At 40.3% G+C, this 19,308-nt stretch overlaps 1 protein-coding gene across 1 annotated transcript in view; it reads left to right on the top strand.

The window, feature by feature from the left end:
* Window positions 1-17,170, top strand: part of Hs6st3 (heparan sulfate 6-O-sulfotransferase 3) — a 381,945-nt gene extending 364,775 nt beyond the window's left edge. Inside the window, exon 2 of the mRNA XM_032917959.1 lies at window positions 14,603-17,170. Coding sequence (XP_032773850.1) covers window positions 14,603-14,606 — 4 coding nt within the window. The 3' untranslated portion in view covers window positions 14,607-17,170. The remainder of the gene's footprint in view (window positions 1-14,602) is intronic.
* Window positions 17,171-19,308: the final 2,138 nt, after the last annotated feature.

The raw sequence follows: 19,308 nt of genomic DNA, 5'->3' as shown, positions 1-19,308 counted from the left end.
CACTAGAATCAGTGACTAGACAAGGCTATGCACTCTCTCCCTACCTATTCAATATAGTGCTTGAAGTCGTAGTTAGAGCAATCAAACAACAAAATGAGATAAAAGGGATACAAATTGGAAAGGAAGAAGTCAAAATATCACTATTTGAAGATGATATGATAGTATAATTAAGTGACACCAAAAATTCTACCAGAGAACTCCTAAACATGATAAACAACTTCAGCGAAGAGGCAGGATATAAAATTAACTCAAACAAATCAGCAAGCCTTCCTCTACTCAAAGGATAAACAGGCTGAGAAAGAAATGAGGGAAATGCTACCCTTCACAGTAGTCACAAACAATATAAAATACCTAGGTGTGACTCTAACCAAGCAAGTGAAAGATCTGTATGACAAGAACTTCAAGTCTCTGAAGAAAGAAATTGAAGGTCTCAGAAGAGGGAAAGATCTCTCATGCTCACGGTTTGGCAGAATTAATATATTAAAAATAGCCATCTTGCCAAAAGCAATCTACAAATTCAATGCAATCCCCACCAAAATTCCAACTCAATTCTTCATAGAATCAGAAAGGGCAATTTGCAAATTCATTTGGAAGAACAAAAAGTCCAGGATAGTGAAAACTATCCTCAACATTAAAAGAACTTCTGGGGAATCACCACCCCTGACCTCAAGCAGTATTACAGAGCAATCATAATTAAAACCACATGGTATTGGTACAGAGACAGGCAGGTAGACCAATGGAATAAAATTGAAGACCCAGAAATGATCCCCACACCTCTGGTCACTTGATCTTTGACAAAGGAGCTAAAACCATCTAGTGGAAGAAAGACAATAAATGGTGCTGGTTCAACTGGAGGTCAGCATGTAGAAGGATGCAAATTGCTCTTTTCTTATCTCCTAGTACAAACTCACGTCCAAGTGGATCAAGGCCCTCCACATAAAACTAGAGACACTGAAGCTAATAGGAGAGAAAGTGGGGAAGAGCCTCTAACACATGGGCCCAGGGGGAAATTTCCTGAACAGAACACCAATGATTTATACTTCAAGAAAAGACAAAGATTTTACTTTTAAAAATAAAGTCCAACAGAGGCTTTTCCTGGGAACTCGGCCTTGTTTCCCACAAACTCACAGGTAGGTTTCTCCCTGCCTCTGAGCACCCTGGACTACCACTGTCTCACACTGGCCCCTGTTTGCTGTGTTCCAACTTACACTCCTAACTCAAACGGAGTTTTCTCAAGGGCTGAACGGAGTCTGTTAACTTTCTCTCCTAACAGGCATGGAGCACAGCTTACATTCCTAGCAGACACATGCTTCAGGGCTGTGACTAGGAGAAGGATGTGAGGTGAGAAGATACATGGGAGAAAGAAAGGAAGGAAAGATGGCAGCCTCAGATGGTTGGTCATCTGTGAGAGAGCACGATCTCTGCTTTAGCCAGTAAGCTTAGCTTCAGATGTTACACTTTTCTTCTTTTCTATTGGATATTTTATGTATTTACATTTCAAATGCTATCCTCCTTCCCCCTCTCCCATCCCCCTCCCCTTTCCCTGCTTCTGTGAAGATGTTCCCACTCCCACCTCAACACCCTGGCATTCATGAGACCAATGGCTTCTCCTCCTATTGATGCCAGAAAATGCCATCCTCTGCTACATGTGCAGCTGGAGCCATGGGTTCCTCAATGTGTATTGTTTGGTTGGTGGTTTAGTCCCCAGGAGCGCTGAGGTTCTGATTGGTTGATATTGTTGTTCTTATGGGGTTGCAAACTCCTTTAGCTCCTTCAGTACTTTCTCTAACACCTCCACTGGGGACCCTGTGCTCAGTCTGACTGTTAGTTGCAAGCCTCCTCATCTGTATCAGCAAGGCTCTGGCAGAGCCTCTCAGGAGACAGCTATATCAGGTTCCTGTCAGCAAGCACTTCTTGCCATCCACAATAGTGTCTGGGTTTGGTGGTTTCACATGGGATGGATCCCCATGTGTGGCAGGCTCTGGATGACCTTTCCTTCAGTCTCTGCTCCACACTTTGTCCCTGTATTTCATCTCATGAGTCTTCTAAGACAGACTGAAGCATCCACACTTTAGTCATCCTTCTTGAGCGTCATGTGGTTTGTGAATTGTATCTTGGGTAATCCAAGCTTTGGGGCTAATATCTACCTCTCAGTAAGTGCATACCATGTGTTTTCTTTTGTGACTAGGTTACCTCACTCAGGATGATATTTTCTAGTTCCAGTCATTTGCCAAAGAATTTTGTGGAGTCATTGTTTTTGATAGCTGAGTAGTACTCCATCATGTAAAATGTACTACATTTTCTGTATCCATTCCTCTGTTGAAGGACATCTGGGTTCTTCCCAGCTTCTGGCTATTATAAATAAGGCTGCTATCAACATAGTAGATAAAACATGTGTTTATCTCAGTGTTGCTTTGATTTTCAGTTCCCTGATGAGTAAGGAAGTTGAACATTTCTTTAGGTCTTCTCAGCCATTCAATATTCCTTTATTGAGAATTTTTTGTTAAGCTCTGTACCCCACTTTTAATATGATTATTTCTTTCTTTGGAGTCTACCTTCTTGAGTTCTTTGTATATTTTGGATATTAGGGTTGGTTAAAGATCTTTCCCCAATCTGTTGGTTGCCATTTTGTCCTAATGACAGTGTCTTTTGCCTTACAGAAGCTTTGCGATTTTATGACATCCCATTTGTTGATTCTTGATCTTAGAGCATAAGCAATTGGTGTTCTGTTCAGGAAAATTTCTCCTGTGCCTATGTGTTCAAGGCTCTTCCCCACTTTCTCTTCTATTAGTTTGAGTGTATCTGGTTTTATGTGGAGGTCCTTGATCCACTTGGACTTAAACTTTGTACAGGGTGAGAAGAAGGGGTCTATTTGCATTCTTCTACATGCTGACCTCCGTTGAACCAGCACCATTTGTTGAAAATGCTATCTGTTTCCCACTGGCTGGTTTATCCCCTTTGTCAAAGTTCAAGTAACCATAGGTATGTGGGTTCATTTCTGGGCCTCCAACTCTATTCCATTGATGTATCTGCCTGTCTCTGTATGAATACCATGCAGTTTTTATCATGACTGCTCTGTAATACAGCTTGAGGTCAAGGATGGTGATCCCCCCAGAAATTCTTTCCTTGTTGAGAATCGTTTTTGCTTTACTGTTTATTTTGTAATTCCTGCTTAACACTTAACCAACACAACCCTGTTTCCTCAGTTTGCAGCTGCTACTTCTTCATGCAGACCATCCAGATATTTATCTAGATGAACACATTCTCAGGCTATCCTTCCCTTTCCAAAGTCAACTATGTCCCGTTCTACCTCCTGGTAAAGCATCATGAACACTGTCTCTCAAGCAGTGTCTGCCTGAATGTGGGTGGGTTCGATTACAAAAGAAGACTCTGTCCTTGTTGATGGTTACAATATAGGTTCAACTTTAGGTACCCACAGTGGAATGGTCACAAGGAAATGGGGACTTGGATATTATATATATTTTTTATTTAAAGAATAAAGGATGATGTACGCTTACTGAGCTGAGTTCTTTCCTATCCCACACACGTATGTAAAGGAGTTCAACTTTATCTGAGTACTCGTGGCAACATGTTCTGGAACCTAACTGACTGCCTAGCACATCATAGTAAATAATTCCATAAAATGTAGACACTGGCTTCTTTTAAAATGCATGCACATGTGCTAAAAATAATATGGAGTTTGACACACACCTGATTGCCTCTGTGATGGAACTGGAAGTGTCTGACTTGCAACCTTTGCTGGGGAAGGTGTCTCCTCATTTCACCTCGGTCTCCAGTGGTAGGTAGCAGTTTTCTTTATGGAGGCAGTGCACAATTACCGAAAAGCTATGTCTGCTCCTGGCAGGGACTTCTTCCTGGCTTTCGAAGATGATGAATGATGGTGTATTTTGAGAAATGTGATTTCTCTGGTATAGGGAGTTTGAATCCAGAAAAGGGTGGAGCTCAGTTCCCACCGGACAACATAGCTGACAATGTGACTGGCCGGGGCCACGAGGTCATGGAATGAGGGCTACAGTATTTCATAAGGAAAAAAATTACACATGATGTTATTCAGGAATTCGTTGACTGAAATTCATGATAAGGGAGAAATCATAACACTCTTTAAAAAATTTTTTCCAGTGTGAATTTCTTTCCATTATGTGGTTTTAACCCAAATAGAATAGGAAGGGCATGGGCTTGTCTCTTCTCGCTGCCTCTGGATGAACAATAAAAGGTATAGAACATTGCAGAAGTGACTGTCAATATACAATGAACAGTGGAAATCAATGGGAGGGAAGTGGCCCAGTTTTTGCTTCATTGATTTGTTTTTTCCCCCTTGGTCAATGGATCCTGGTCATTTTATGTATTCTTTACCCTCTCTTTCTGTTGGACACACCTTGATGCCAGTGCTCTGCACTGACCACTGTACAGAGCCAGGCTGTTCCTTTAGTTGTATGGAGGTGTTAGTGGCAAGAGTGTCTAATAGCAGTGTGAGGTTAGAGCAAGGCCTTGGGGTAAATGACACTTGTGTCTAGACTCCAAAGGGTTGTTTGGGAAGGATGGAGGAGAAGGATGGTATGATCATGGAGTAAGCTAGCTTAGTGACTGTATTCAAATGGTCCTGGGATGGTGAAAAAAATATATGATAGCAGATTCCACAGATGAATCAGAGGCAGGCAGCTGTCACAAGGGAATGATAGGAAATCTGCACAGGTGGGAAGGCGGGCTCTCTGTGGTATGTGAAGTTCCTGTGCTAGTGTTTACATGAGAATGAAAGGGAAACCCCAGCATAGTAATACAAGTCTAATAATAATAAGTTAAGAATTGGGAGTTATATGCCTATCTTTAGTCATCAGACTAAGTGGAAGAGTAACTTGGCTGTGACAAAGAGAAATTAGAGAGGCAGAAGAGAGGACCTCTCTGTGCTGTTTGCTCCAGGCAGACCTGTTCAAATGGGAATTATGCTACAAGAAATTATTATCTCTGAGATTTATTTCACTGGTTGCTTTTGGATAGTGCTCTGGATGCTTTTCACGTTTCTAACATTCTGATGAGAAACTAAGGCACGGGCCTTTTAAAAAATGGATAAACTCAAAAGGGAGCTGAGTACAATGCCCAAGGGAGACCCACGGACCCTGCTTTGTCCACTGATTGATTGTTAATCTTACTGCCTTATACGAAAGTAGTTGAAGGCTCCAGGAATTTCTCCAAAAAGGAAAAGGCAGACTTAAAATGTGGATCTGCCCTGGCATAATTGATAATGACTGTTTTTGTTATTTCTAAATTAACTTTCCAATTCATATTTTTACATCTAAAAATTTCTGTTCCAAACCCAATGCAGAATCTTGAATGCTCTTGGATTCTAAATGGATTCAATTCTTTGAGCTATTTATACTCTTCAGGCTTCTGCTGTTTTGGTTTGGGACCAGGCAGATGAGCAATGACTTACAAGCGTGCTTCATGGTCTGAGAAATGTCTTGGAACAGGGAAGCCTGTGCTGACAGAACTCTGGGCATGCTAATCAGAATGACAGTCAGCTGACAGCGCTATTAGAATAGGCCCCACAAATGTATATGTTCCTTAAGGCCTTGTGCATTAACACAAGGGAAATGACGTAGTTGCTTGGTAATAAAGATGCATGTGTCTTTAAGCCACTCTCACATGTTTTCTTTTATTGCCCTGGAAACCCCTCTTTTCTTCTCGACCAAGAGAGTCTGTTAAGGTTGCTGTCTGGAAAAAAAAAAAAAAACAAAAAACTGGACACAATATGATCGTAAGAAAATGCACGTTTCCCAGTAACTGGGATATTACTAAAGGAAAAGCCTTCCCAGCTAGTTCTTTTCCTTTGTTAATAGTACATACTACATAATCGGAGGCTGATTTCATCCTTTAATCATCATAGAGGAAAAAGAAACCACAGCTGAAATCGCTTCAACGTTGTCTTCTGGTAAGCAGGGTGGCTGAGCGCCGCCAACGAAGCAGATAGCTGTGGTTGTGTGCCAAAACAAATTTGCAAGATGAAATAAAACTTACCAGAATTAGCTTAACGCCTTCCTAAAATCCTCACATGAGAGAGTGAAAGAAGGGAAGGAGGAAGGTAAGGAGAGTCATAAAGCCAGACAGAAAAATCAAGTGAAACAAAAACAAAAGGCACAGTATTTTCTCAGTCTTAAGTCTCCAACCACTTCAGAGGCTCACCTGCCTTCCGATGCTCCCGGTATCTTCCCTGATGGTAGACCCGTGCTTGAAGAGAAGCACCTGGAAATAAGAGTGAGCCCTACTTTTGCTTAAAGGATAAATGTGCACCATCATCGCTTGCGAAAGCTGTTAGATGTGAGAATCAGGGATAGGCATGATGGGCGGAGTCAATTTTATCTCACTGGGACCTGGAGGCCCCAGGACCATAGAAAATTAGATTGATTTCCCTTGACAGCCTGTGGGTATCCTAGACATTGCCAATGCCTGGTCTGTGGAAGAAGACTGGAAACTGAGCCTGGAATAATTCCTGAGACAGGTTAGCACCGGTGGTGACATTACATCCTGTGAGTGCGCTCAAATGCTGCTCACTTGGATGGGATACGCTTATGATAGACTGGCTTGAGTCATAGAACTAGAACGATATTTGTGCTGTTAGTGATAGAAGCCCAATCCCTGAGAAAAAGCTGACATCATAAGCTGGTGCCATGGAGCTGAGGATGACGAAGCCTTGATTTGAGAGTATCCTCAGGTTTCTGTAAATAATTCAGAGCATTTCACACAGAGGGTCAATTAGAGAAAATTATAAGGGGTGGAGGATTTCATGCAAGTCAGAGATATTTAATATTGCGTGTAAGTTCCTGGGAGAGAGTGGTTACTTTTCAACATCCTGTGTGTTTTGCTTTTTAAAAAAAATTTCGTGTAGCGTATCTTTTGATTTTCCTTGTGATGACACAGTGGCAACAGCTCAGACTTGTCCGCCTCACTCCTTCTTCACTATCTAGTACCCACAACAAGGTAAGGTTTTTGCACTTCCTGGCCAGCATCCCCTTCGTGATGCTACTGCTTCAGTAACTCCTTCAGAAGACAATGTGCTATTAAGGCTGATATAATGGGACGGTAAAAGAAGTGAGGACATTAAAAGATGTTTTATTGTGATCAATAGACACCCTTAAAAATAAGAATTGCATAGGGAGGTAGGAAGGATCTGGAATGAGGTAGGAGATAGAAACTATGATCAAAATGCGTTACATGAAAATCTTTAAATGTCAAATGCAGTTAACAGATAATAAAATTCACATCCTTTGAAAACGATGAGACTCGGTGGTTAAAGAGCATGCGTATGTTTATAGGATAAGGTTCTCTCAGCTCAAGAGCTGGTAACCACGCATACCTTATATCTTTGGGCATAAGGAACAACTAATTTCTATGACTAAGAGGCTCATGCATGCCGAAAACCAAGTACTATGCCATCCATTTGCTACATGCTTCATTAACGACAGAAAAATATAAGATAAAAAGTTTCTATTTGAGTACCGAGAAGGCTCAAGTGTCAAAAGGAGGGAAATAACTTTTCCTATAAACAATTTTATCCTAATTAGGTATGGCCAGTAGTTTGTAACTAATTAATGTTTGCTTAGAGAGGAGAAAAAAAAATACCTAGCTCAGTGCCCGAGGCTCAGAACTGCGGGCGCTCAGTCGATACGATACACGTTGAATGCATAACTGATGTGACCATTTGAGAAACTAGAATTAAGACTTTGTATTTTAAATGAGGATAGATCACTTGATTTGATTTGTGTTCGCTAACTACCTGCAGGTACAGAAAGGTAAACGTGCGGAGAAGGGTTAAGGATGCCAGGAACTTGGAGAAGGGAGGTTGGCTGGAATGGCTCTAAAATGCCAGTGTTTAGAGGTGTACAAAGGACTGAGGACGCTGACTAGGGATATACTGGCTGACTAGCCGTCCACTAACCCCCACATAGTTCCTAGACTCATTGCCATTCCAATTGTCTACCCACTTCCTGTCTGGATGAAATCTGACCCTTCTTCAAGTAAATGCTTGTCAGTCACTACCATTGTTCATGTGACTGACACAAGTAAGCATGGTGTTATACTACTGTGGATACCATGCAATTTGTTTCTCCCACTCTGTGTCTGTTTCCTATTCCCAACTCTTATTGTTTACAACAACCCCATCAGGGAGAGATAAGATGATTATTCCAGTGCTGCCTATAGGATTTGATTAGGTTGTTTGCTGTGGTTACAAAAATTCCAAAGATACAGGAAAAGTTAAATGCACATTGGATCGTTTTTCTTCCTCATGTTATACCATTGGAATAACTAGAAAGGAAATCCAGGAATAAGGCATGTATGACTCAATATGCATCCATCCATACATCTATCCATCTATCCATCCATCTATCCATCCATCCACCCATCCATTCCTCCATCTCCCCCACACATTCATCCACCTACCATTCATCCATCCATCCAACCCATCCATCCATCCAATCCATCCATCTACCCATGCATACATCCAGCCGTCCACCTACTCACTCATGCATCCAACAACCATTTCATTCATTTGACAATCAGTTATTCAAAGTCTACTGTATATGAGGCCAGAATGTGGAATAAGAGATTGACAATAGTTTCTGTGTCAAGAATGTCTCTCTAGTTAGGGAGATTGTATAGTCCAAATTAGTGGCCATTAGCTGGAGTAGTTAGATATTAATCAGGAGGATACAATGCAGCATGAGTAAGTCCACAAGAGAGAGGTTTGCCCAAAAAGGTTTTGAAGGAGTTATCCTGGAAATATTTATCATAAGTAGGCAACATTGTTACTGAGAAGATTATGAATCTATACCTTGGAGTTCCAGGAAAACCACATAGTTTAGTGTATAGAGGGGGACACCAAGAGAAAAGAATAGAAAGTAAACAAAGCCTCCATTTTGAAGACCATGAAGGCTATGGGAGAATTTAGAATGTGATGCTTAAAGTAACGGGTAGTCATTGAGTAAATTTACATAAATAAAACGCTCTGTTTTAAACTTTAAAATTCAAATTCTGAGTGTGTAGGAAATGAATAAAATGGTTTAAGATCAGATGCAGGCAACCCTGTTCCCTTGGTGCGGGTAAGAATTGGTAACCTGATCTAAGTCAGTGGTGATGGTTAGCATTGGACAGAAGTAGTTGTGATATAAAGTAGAGAATGTGGTGGTTGCTGATAAAGACACTGGGCTGTGTTAGTTTAAGTTATGTTATAAAAAAAATAGTACTCAAATATCTATAGATTAATAAGAATTATTTTTCTTTCATACAGAATCATTACTGGTCTAGGCAAGTCTTCTAGTCAGTTATTACACATGCTCAGAAATGCAGTGTAACTTTGTATTGCCTCCTCCTCAACTGGGATCCTCGGCTATAGCACACACCAAAAGAAGGTAGCTAGTGTGACAGTCTTAGTGCCTTACTCTAAAGACAACCTACTGGATTCTGCTCTCCCTTCATTGGCTGGATCTAGACACATGGGTCTGCCCAGATGCAGAAATGATGAGTTTGCTCTGTAGTGTGTTGAAATACAGTATTCCACATGCTAGAATATTGCCTACCACAGGACTAGCAAGCTCTTATAGTGTGTGTGTGTGTGTGTGTGTGTGTGTGTGTGTGTGTGTGTGTGTGTTTGTATGAGAGATAGACAGAGAGAGAAAGAGATAGAGACAAAGACACAGAGAGAGTATTATAAGTGTGCATGTGTGAGTGTGTACATATGTGTATGTATACATTTGTGTGTGAGAGTGTGTTTGTGTGTGAGAGACTGTGTGTGAGTGTGTGTGTTGGTTGGTTGGTTGGTAGTGGACCCAATGATCACATTTCAGACCAATGACTCATAAGATGATGAAGATAGCTACATCTGGTGACTTTCATTAATTTGGCTGTTTGTCATGAAGCCAACATTAAGCTTCTTAACATTGTATTCTTCCAGCTTCTCTCCACTTGGCTGTTCATTGGCCCTGACTTCCTGTCGTTTAATACCATTCTCCCTTCAGGAAGTACTTTTTGTGGAAATCCAGAGTGGTTGAAAGAAATGACAGCCAGCAGTAAAATCCATGCGTATACTGACCCACGTGGCAGGTTCCCTATAACGTGCGCTCAGTGTGGTGTAGATGTGTTTAGGTTCTCTTGCAGACGGCAGTGTGTTTAAAGAGAAATGAAGGGGCAGATGAGATGGTTCGATGTATACAAGTGCTTGGCACCAAGCCCAAGGACCTGTGTTCAATCCCCCGATCCGACTTGCTGGAAGGAATGAACCTGATCCTGAAAGTCGGCCTCTGACTTCTACACATGTCCCCTTGCACTTGTGCACCTACACACAATAAATAAACACTAAGAAAAAGTTTAAAAGAAAACTGAAGTGGTTTAGATACTCGTTCAGATTCACTTGAAACGAAAATACTAATTTATATCAAAAGATCTATTTCCATTTAAATATTCAACTTTTAAATTTTAAGCAAAGGATTTGGGATGTTGATAAGAAATGGAGATTTCTTGAATTCTGCTGTATAATAGGTTCAGGACCCGAGGAGACCAACAAATGCAGCTGTGTATTCTGTCTTAGACACTAAGTCACAAAAAAGAACTGTCTGAAATCAAAGCGCCCTAGAATCCTTACTAAAGATGTTGAGAGAAGTTTATGACAGTGAGAACTTTTAAAACTATATTTATTGATTTAAACGAGCAATCACCAATAGGAGTAGTATCTACCTTTTCCTCTCATGTAAGAAGAGATAGAAGTGGTTTATTCTTTCTACAAAGAGACCAGTGTCCAGGTTCCTCTTGTGTCCTTCCACAATAGGCTGGCAGAAAACACGAATGGAGTGAGTTCAGAGAAGTTGTGGATTTCTACTTTTCTAGAATGCCTCTGTTCCCCTCAAGAGTTACAGCAACACTAGTTACAGGGGCTCCTGCCCCTCCAATCTCTCTGTGTGGACTGTCTTTGTTGATTTCCCCATGTGATCTGTCCTCAGAAAACACATGCAGGCCCTTCTTGCTACTCTGCCAACTGATTCTTGGATTTTAGAAAACTTGCAGAATCTGAGGTGGTCACTAAGAGAAAGAGGAATCAAGCCTGATCCCTGCCAGCCCGTGTCATAGGCCTGATGTGAGGTGGGGTGGAATTCTGTGTGTGAAGTGCCTTAGAAACCAGCAGGTGCCATGCGATGAACTCAGAAGGGAAACTAATTATTTTCCCCACTCGTCTTTCTGTGGCCAAGTTCTCACCTCCCCACTGTTGCTTCCTTCCCTTCCTTTGTTCTCTTTCTGTCTCACTCTCCTCTACACTCCTGAAAACACTCTTATTTCCTTGCTCTCAGCTCACCACCCTCTGTGCTTCATCAACTCCAAAAATAAGAGGCTGTAAGGGGCAGGATAAAAACATCTCTGAAAGTCTAGGCAAAGCTCTCATGCTTCCTTTACACTCTTGTCCTCCAGCATATCAGTCACAGCTTCATGTGCTGGAGACGCTTTATAAATATTCTTATTAATACTAACAGAAGAGTCGCCTATTTCTACAGCAGTGGTGATATTTACTAGTTACCTATGACAGTGCTATTCAGGGTCCGCTCCCTGGGGCAGGCAAAGGCTCATTATTTTGGACTGTCAATCTACTTTCTTTGTAACATCTCCCAGAGGAGACTGCTTGAGGAAGCCGTTATGATACTGAGATCATTAGCTTTCAAATCTGCCTCCTTGAAGCCAAACAGAATCTACCTCCTGTTCATGTGATAGTAATTTACAATCTCTTTCGATTTATATTCTTTTCTTTATTAAAAAACTTTTCTAGGAAACTTAGCTTGGATAGCGTGTTTTCTGCTCTGTAGGGTTAACAATTTATTTGGGTTCCTTAGAGTGTCGTTAGAAGCCCATAATAATCAAATGACTCCATGAAGGTCACTTCCTGACAGAGAGAACTTAATCTAGATCCTGGCCAGCTCTAAGAATGACTCTCCATCAATTCCATAGTGCAGCTTCTCCCCCCACCCCCTTCATGATCAGTCAAACATAAAGTATAATTACATAGGGGAAAGAGATCTGTAGGAAAGTGAAAAGTGAGAGAGATTAATCCGCATAGATATGTTCCAGTTCCTATAGATATTATACCCAAAGGATACTGACTAAAGGTAAAGTGGAAATACTTGTTATTCTTGTGACATTACTGGTAACTTTTTATGACTTTTTATGATTCTCAACCTGTTGTGAGAATTCATGTTTCTTTGGAAAAAAAACACAAAATGTTATAGAAATATATTTTCATTTTAATCCCAAGTGTGGGGACATAGGGCTGCCTCACAGCAGGTGACTGTGATTTGCCTCATGCTCTAGCCAGGCTTTGGTTTTGCCAGCTGCAGGTAGTTTCCTCGAATGCGTGGTATCTGGAATTCTGTGACTGAGGCTGGTTGGCCTAACAGCTGGTTGCGTGCTGTTGCTTGTGATTTGTTGCAATTTGTTAAGTAGTCATATGCAAAGACCCCAAAAGAAGAAATCAGGTATCCTGATGGCAATGATCAGACTTGCCCCAAGGAACCTGACACCTCTACTCAGCAGGAAGTCGTCTAATGATAGTCTGTCTTCCTTTCCTGTTGTCCATCCTTCTTTCTCTCCTACTTAGCATTAGGGATTGAAAGGGAAGAAGTAGAGGATTGGTGAAGGGTGAAAGAAAGACCCTACAAATTAGCCAGAAGTCTGCTTACACAACCAATGGCTATTTCAATATGCTATATATTTAAATAACTTCCTAATCTAACGATTGGTTGTGTAATAAGCAATGCTTATTTTGTAATTAGTAATCTGGTGTCCTGGATACTAGGTGATAAGATTATTGATGATATACAAAAGAATCGGGGTATCGGCCCCCCAAGTAGATCAAGAAGAGATGGTTGGGGCTAAGGGTTACCTTGAACTCTTGATCCATATGCTTTCAACTCTGAAAATATTTGGGATTATAGACCTGTATGCTGTCACCCAGGTTTAGGGGTACTGGGAAGTCAAATTTTGGCCCTCTGTTTGCTAGGCCAATATTCTAAGCCTGCAGCCATATTCCCAGTCTCAAGGGTGAATAGGAATACATGGATGAGAGGTTGAGTTTATGGTACACTCAGAGAAAAGCACATGCATACGGTTGGTGGTGGGAGGAAGATGGACCCTTTATTAAACTGAAAAGGAGAGGATATGTTAACAGCTCAGAATAGGAAGGCAATGGGTGGAGAGAAGCAACAGAACAGATTATTAAGGTTGTGTGCATCATGCAATTGAAGCTATTCATAGAGACTAAAGAATTTAAATAGTGTGATACTATCAGAGAGTTGGTTTAGAAAAAAATTAGCTTGATTGTAAATAAAGGATTCATAGTGATTTCATACTTAGGATATTGAGAAATTTGAGATTTTGTTTTTATAAATGTCGTGACTCATATTATATGATCTCACATCCCATTAGAGTACTATGTATCTTTGTGGGTAATATGACTCACTTAAAAGATAAGTTCTTAGTACAAAAGAATTTTGTCCCATGTATATTGGTACATTAGAATAGACTTAATTTTTAGAACAGTGTAGGTACAAACTGAACAGTAAATTCACTACTAACCTTGAACTACACGTCACCTATGCATAAATCACAGTGTAGTATATTGTTCTAGCTTATTGATCTACATAGACATATTGGTAGCACTTTGGATTTATTCTAGGTAGTGTACATTCTGCATGGTTTTCATGACAGGCTGATGTGATAGGAAACAGAGTTGTGAGAATATATCCATTACCTTTGAAGATTATCCTGAATTTTATTTTTAAGAACCATTCTGTGATCAAATTTCACCTCTACTAAGATATCCTTTCAAAGCAAACAATCTTGAATTCTACCAGGGACTGGTGTTCCCTGGTATCCTCACATCAGAGAACCTTTGGGAGATGCAGAAGTCATAACTCACCAAGACAGGCACTTTAAGTTAAGAGCATCCCAGTCTTGTAGAGTAGTAGGCATTAAATTGCGAAGGCCACCATTGGAATTTTTGAGCCATGTCTTGGAACATGTTTCCTGATTGTAATCATTGCCTGAGCAAAAAGGAGTGGACAGGAGTGAGACCCTGGGCCATGTCCGTGCTATGCAAGCTTGCGACATTATCCCCTTTAAACACGAGCTTGAACACGATCATGGAGTCCTCCTGCTAGCTGGCTCTGTGCACAGTGGAAATGTGCACTGGAAACACTGCCATGATCAGTGTTTTCTGTTTTGTTGAACTATGTTCAAAATGGGAGGCAAGTCGTGTCCATTCATCACAGTGAACAGGAACAGCTGTGCTCCTCCCTAGAATGTCAAGTGTGAGTGGTCAGCCACATTACAGAAAAACTAACTCATGCTTATTTGGCAGGGGGAAAAATGATTTACCTCAACAGATCCATTAGAAACTGTAAGTTTTCGGAACAGGGGATGGGAGGTTTTCCTTCTAAACGGTTCATTTATATTATGCTCCAAATGACCTTTTGTCTCTTGTTTCCCCTCTTTTGGCTTCCTCTCTTTGGATGTGCATGGATCTGGTAAACTTGACTTCTGTCCTGTATCTCAGGTAAGAAATGGTGATTTTTTTTTTTGCTGGTTATGTTTTGTCCTGTGTTGGAGTGACATATGGCTACAAACATTAATTACACGTGGCTGAGAATTCACAACTCTACTTGAATACTGATACCTCTAAAATGAAAACTTTGAAATTATTGGTGACATACTTTAGACAGTCATTTGAATCATGCATTTGTTGGTATTTGTACACTAAGGCACTTGAGAAATGAGTCCCCCGAAGTTAGTCTGTAAATTGATTCATTGTTCCCCATTGACTAATGCCTAACTTCTGATTGAACGGCAATTCTGCCTCGTGCCTTCAAATGATGAATTCTAGTTTCTTCTCTGTCAGGTGGATGATTATTTATAAAGATTAGAAAAATGAACTTGGTGGGTAGAATCAGGCCATGAAGACTTTTGTCAATCAAATCATCATTTTGGTGATGAAAGATCAGGAGCGTTTGTATGGTACTTCTTGAAGTAGAGCATGTGTGTAAAATGATTCTTTCGGTTAGTGTGAGTGCCTCCATTTTACTCCATACATTTGATCTTCTCTCTCTTGCATGTAAGTATATTTTATGCAGGTTACCTTGGAATTGGGGGGAGGGGTGTGGATTATTTTTCAAGAATGGATACTTAATAGTACCGCTGTCACATGTAAGTTAATGACCGAGATACTTTCTGAGAAATGTACTCTTAAAGAATTACATCATTGCATGAACATCGAGGACTGTAGTACCCAAACAATGTGTCATAGTTACCTTGTCAGAGCCAAGTGTAAGCTGTCACACTTCAAAATGTTGTTAGAAGGGTTGGGACTGTATGTACAACAGTTTGTATGCCTTACTGCTTGAAGATGCAGAATAGCAGTGTACATCATATTTCGATGTTTGTTTGTTTACCTTGGATTTTTGAGTCCCCAGATGACTCAACCTCCATATGTAGTCAAGGATGGTCTTGATCTCCTGACCCTCCTGTACAGACCTCCTAAGATTTAGAATTTCAGGCTCACTGTACCAAACCAGCAAAGGAAGGAATTCTCAGTGGTATTTGTGAGGTAAATGAAATAATATTTTAATGGATGTGCTGACCAAAGCATTCTTAGAGAGTCCCTAAGAGATATCTTTATATTACTGACACAAAAGACAATGGACGTTCTAGTCTGTTTAGCTTTTGCCCCCAAAGAGCAGCATTTGAAGTTACAATTTGACATTATAACTTCAGCTTTCGCCCAATCTTTTTATAGCAAAACGAAAGCTTTAAGAACGAACTACACTAAGTAAACTGCTCTTCACGTTAATTGGTAGCTCTTAATTCATCAAGACACATAATAAACTCATAAAATGCTGCTCTATGGATATTTTTCTAAATATACAAACATACGTTTTTTTCAAATGATTAGAAAATAAAACAAAACGCTGTTTCTATTTTTGGCTACCAACTAGGAAACAGAATTAAATCTTGGGCATAACTATACTAATTCTCACCCTAATATCTGCAGAAAGTCCTTTTGTTTCCTAATATTTTTCTCTTTTCTAAAAATTGGGGGAAAAAAACACCATTTTCTGTAGCCTGGCTCACATGTGCTAAGATTTTGTGTCTCTTTCTCTGGGGAGGTTTGTAAGCGTTAAGTAACATTAACATGAGTCACAGTAGCTAGTATTCTATGAGAGTTCGCTGGCAGTGTTGTCAGAATAACTTGTATGTAGACATGTAAACACTTGGTCTCGGTCTTCTTCATCTTCTTCCCTTCTTCCTCTCCCTCCTCTTTCTATGCCCTGGAACTCTTAATCCTTTTCTTTCTCCTCCTCCTAGTCTTCTGAAATCTGTTTTCTTGAGACATGCTTCTGCTGTGTAACCTTAGGTGTCCTAGAGTTTACTATATCGGCTGCCTTCTAACCTACTGCCTCAGCTGCCCAAGTGCTCGAATGTTAGGATGCACTTCCATGTTACCTTCTGTTGGGACTTTAAGGGAATCCATTGTTTACCAGATAACTGCTTGCAGAGCTCCTTCAATCAACCTTTGGGCTCTTTTTCCTACTTAGCATTTATGTCTCTCCCTGTGTGCAAAAGCAAATTGCACTTCGCTGTCTTCTACAGGAGAGAGTAGCATCATGCAACTCTTCCTCTCAGATTTAACTCTTAGGCTTCCTTGTCCTAAGAAAGGAGCCTAGAGCTCGATCGAATACTACACACGAGGGACTGCATTCTGTTTTTCTCTAAGAGTTGCTTCTTTTGCTGGCATAAGCAATAATTACAAGCAAAGACACAAGTTATTGGAGTTAAATCTTTAAACAATTTTATATTCAATAGTGACTAAGTACAGTTTAATAAGAGCATCAGAAAAAGTTACCCCAGACATAGGACCTTAATCCTATAATTGTTTTAGGTTTAGGACATATAGAAAAAGAAAATTATCTGACATATTTTTAAACAAACAATTATTTGTTGCAATCATAAAATAGTTACATAATTTTCTCATTCCTTTTCCTCCCTCCAAACTTTCCATGTAGTCCCTTTGCTGCTCTCTTTCAAAACCATGGCCTCTTTCTTTAATTGTAGTTGTTGTTGTTGTTGGTGGTGGTGGTGGTGGTGGCAGTGATGATGATGAAGTGTGTGGGGGGGGTGTTATTTTCCTAAATACATAGATATAATGTGCTCATCCCTTGGAAAGGTTCTTTCTGGAGTTCCTCACGTTCTCAGTTGCCTGTAGTTATTTTTCTAGGTTTGAGGCCTCCTGAGCTGTCTCTCACATTAGAATTTCTATTGGTATTATTGTTGTTTAGATCACGTTAAGACAGCCATGTTGGTGATACTTCATGGAATGGTTCTGACGTTTAGAGGAGACACAATTTCTTAGCAACTTCCCCATTCGGTAGATGCTTTAGTTGACTTTGTGCTCCCACAACCTCACTGCTGCCACAACTGTGTTTTAATGGGTTATGATTTTTTGTAATGGTGTCCATTGTTTTTTGGCAAAGAGAAGCTTCTTCAGTGCAGGGTGAAGACTGCATTTATCTGTGGATATAAAGATAGAAATTTAGAATGTAGTTAGAGTTCATGCTGGTATAATAAAGTGGCAGTTCTATGTTCTTCTCTAAGATGTATGGCTTCAATACCTCTGAGTAGTTAGTTGTGTCTTCAATATCAGGTATGATTTCCCTGTGAGGGGGTCTTAGGTCCAGTTAGGGAGCTGATGGTTACTGCCATGGCATGCATTCCATTCTCGCACGAGTACAGTGATTGTGTCCTGCCTGTCATTGTAGCTCATTGCTGTTATTACTGGTCAAATCCTCAAGAAAAAAAAGTAAAGTATAAGAACACACATATAAACATCAGAAAATGAACTAAGTCTGAGTGGTTATAAAGAGCGAGGTGCTCAATCATAAACAAATTATTTTCAATACACTTTTAAGGGACATAAGTAAAAATAAATGTGCAAGGCTGAATTTTAGTGGCACTGGGATTATTAGAATAAAAACAGTATCATAATGCTGAATGATTTATGAGACTACTGTTTTGCATTGACCAGAGTGAAAATGCATTTAAAATATTAATATGGATGTTACAGTGTTGAAAATGGTTAGGATATTTAAATGACTCCATCTTCCCAAATAGCAAACAATTGCTTTTCATGGTGATGATGTCACCTGAGAGGAATATTTTCTTAGAGCGCCTGCATCATCTGATCCAAAGATAGAATTCCCCAAAAATATCTACAAAGTGTCAATGCATTAAATATAGGTCTTTTCACAGCATTTGCAGGGCAGTAGGCAGACTTGTTGATAACCCCACATTCTGTTTCTATTATTATCTGAATACAGTGTGCTTCTATGGAGCTTCAAACCTTTGAGCATATTGTGTTATTTGCTATTCCTACAGTCAGTATCGAACCACATCTAGGTAGCCTGAGTGAGCCCATGGTGAACCATGCAAAGACCCTTAATTCCACCATGTATTTGGAATTGGCAGTTGTCTGCACAGCATTTTGAATGCTTGTAATGATGACTTCCTTGATGAGTAAGCTGGAGAATCGTGGGGTATTAAGTTAGTTTTTAACTTAAATTGCCATCTTGGGCAAGTTCCAAAGAATATCAGGCTCTAACAAATTCAGTTCCATGGAGACAACATTTAGTTAAGGACATTACCCCCGTTATATTTTTGCTAACACATTTTGTAAAGCTTTAAAAAATCTGGCTATTGTTGAAAGTTTTTTTTTCCCTTCTTCTTCTTCTTCCTAGAGCCATATGCATACCATCTGGTCTTTCTTCCCATTGTCAATGTTTCAATGTGCCACAGCAAGTCACAGGGACTTTGGGACACATCTCATATGGCCATCTGTAAAAGAGCAAGGAACGTAGAGACATGCCATGTCTCCAAAGGGTCCAAAGGATTGTGACAATAGATGCATTTGCAACTGTAATGATCATCTTAGTGGGAGTAAAACATCTAGAACCTTGCAGGTGCACGGGGCTTTCAGAGGACCATGATGAGCAGGGCTTCCCCATTGTGTGCACCTACATATAACAGTGGTAGGAAGTAGGTTATCTCATAGCACTCACACCCTGAGATTGCACATGGGCCCCTGTGACAGGTTCTCATGAGAAAATGCCCCCTATTCACTCATTTCCCATCAGGCAACATGTCTATACATAATCTCTTTTGGACTCAGTTATGTACTAAAGCCTTTATTGAAGCCATTGTCAGGCACATAGG

This window comes from Rattus rattus, chromosome 12 (assembly GCF_011064425.1).
Source record: "Rattus rattus isolate New Zealand chromosome 12, Rrattus_CSIRO_v1, whole genome shotgun sequence".
Taxonomy (NCBI): domain Eukaryota; kingdom Metazoa; phylum Chordata; class Mammalia; order Rodentia; family Muridae; genus Rattus; species Rattus rattus.
The sequence above is the reverse complement of the archived record's forward strand: the minus strand, read 5'-3'. Positions and strand labels throughout refer to the sequence as shown.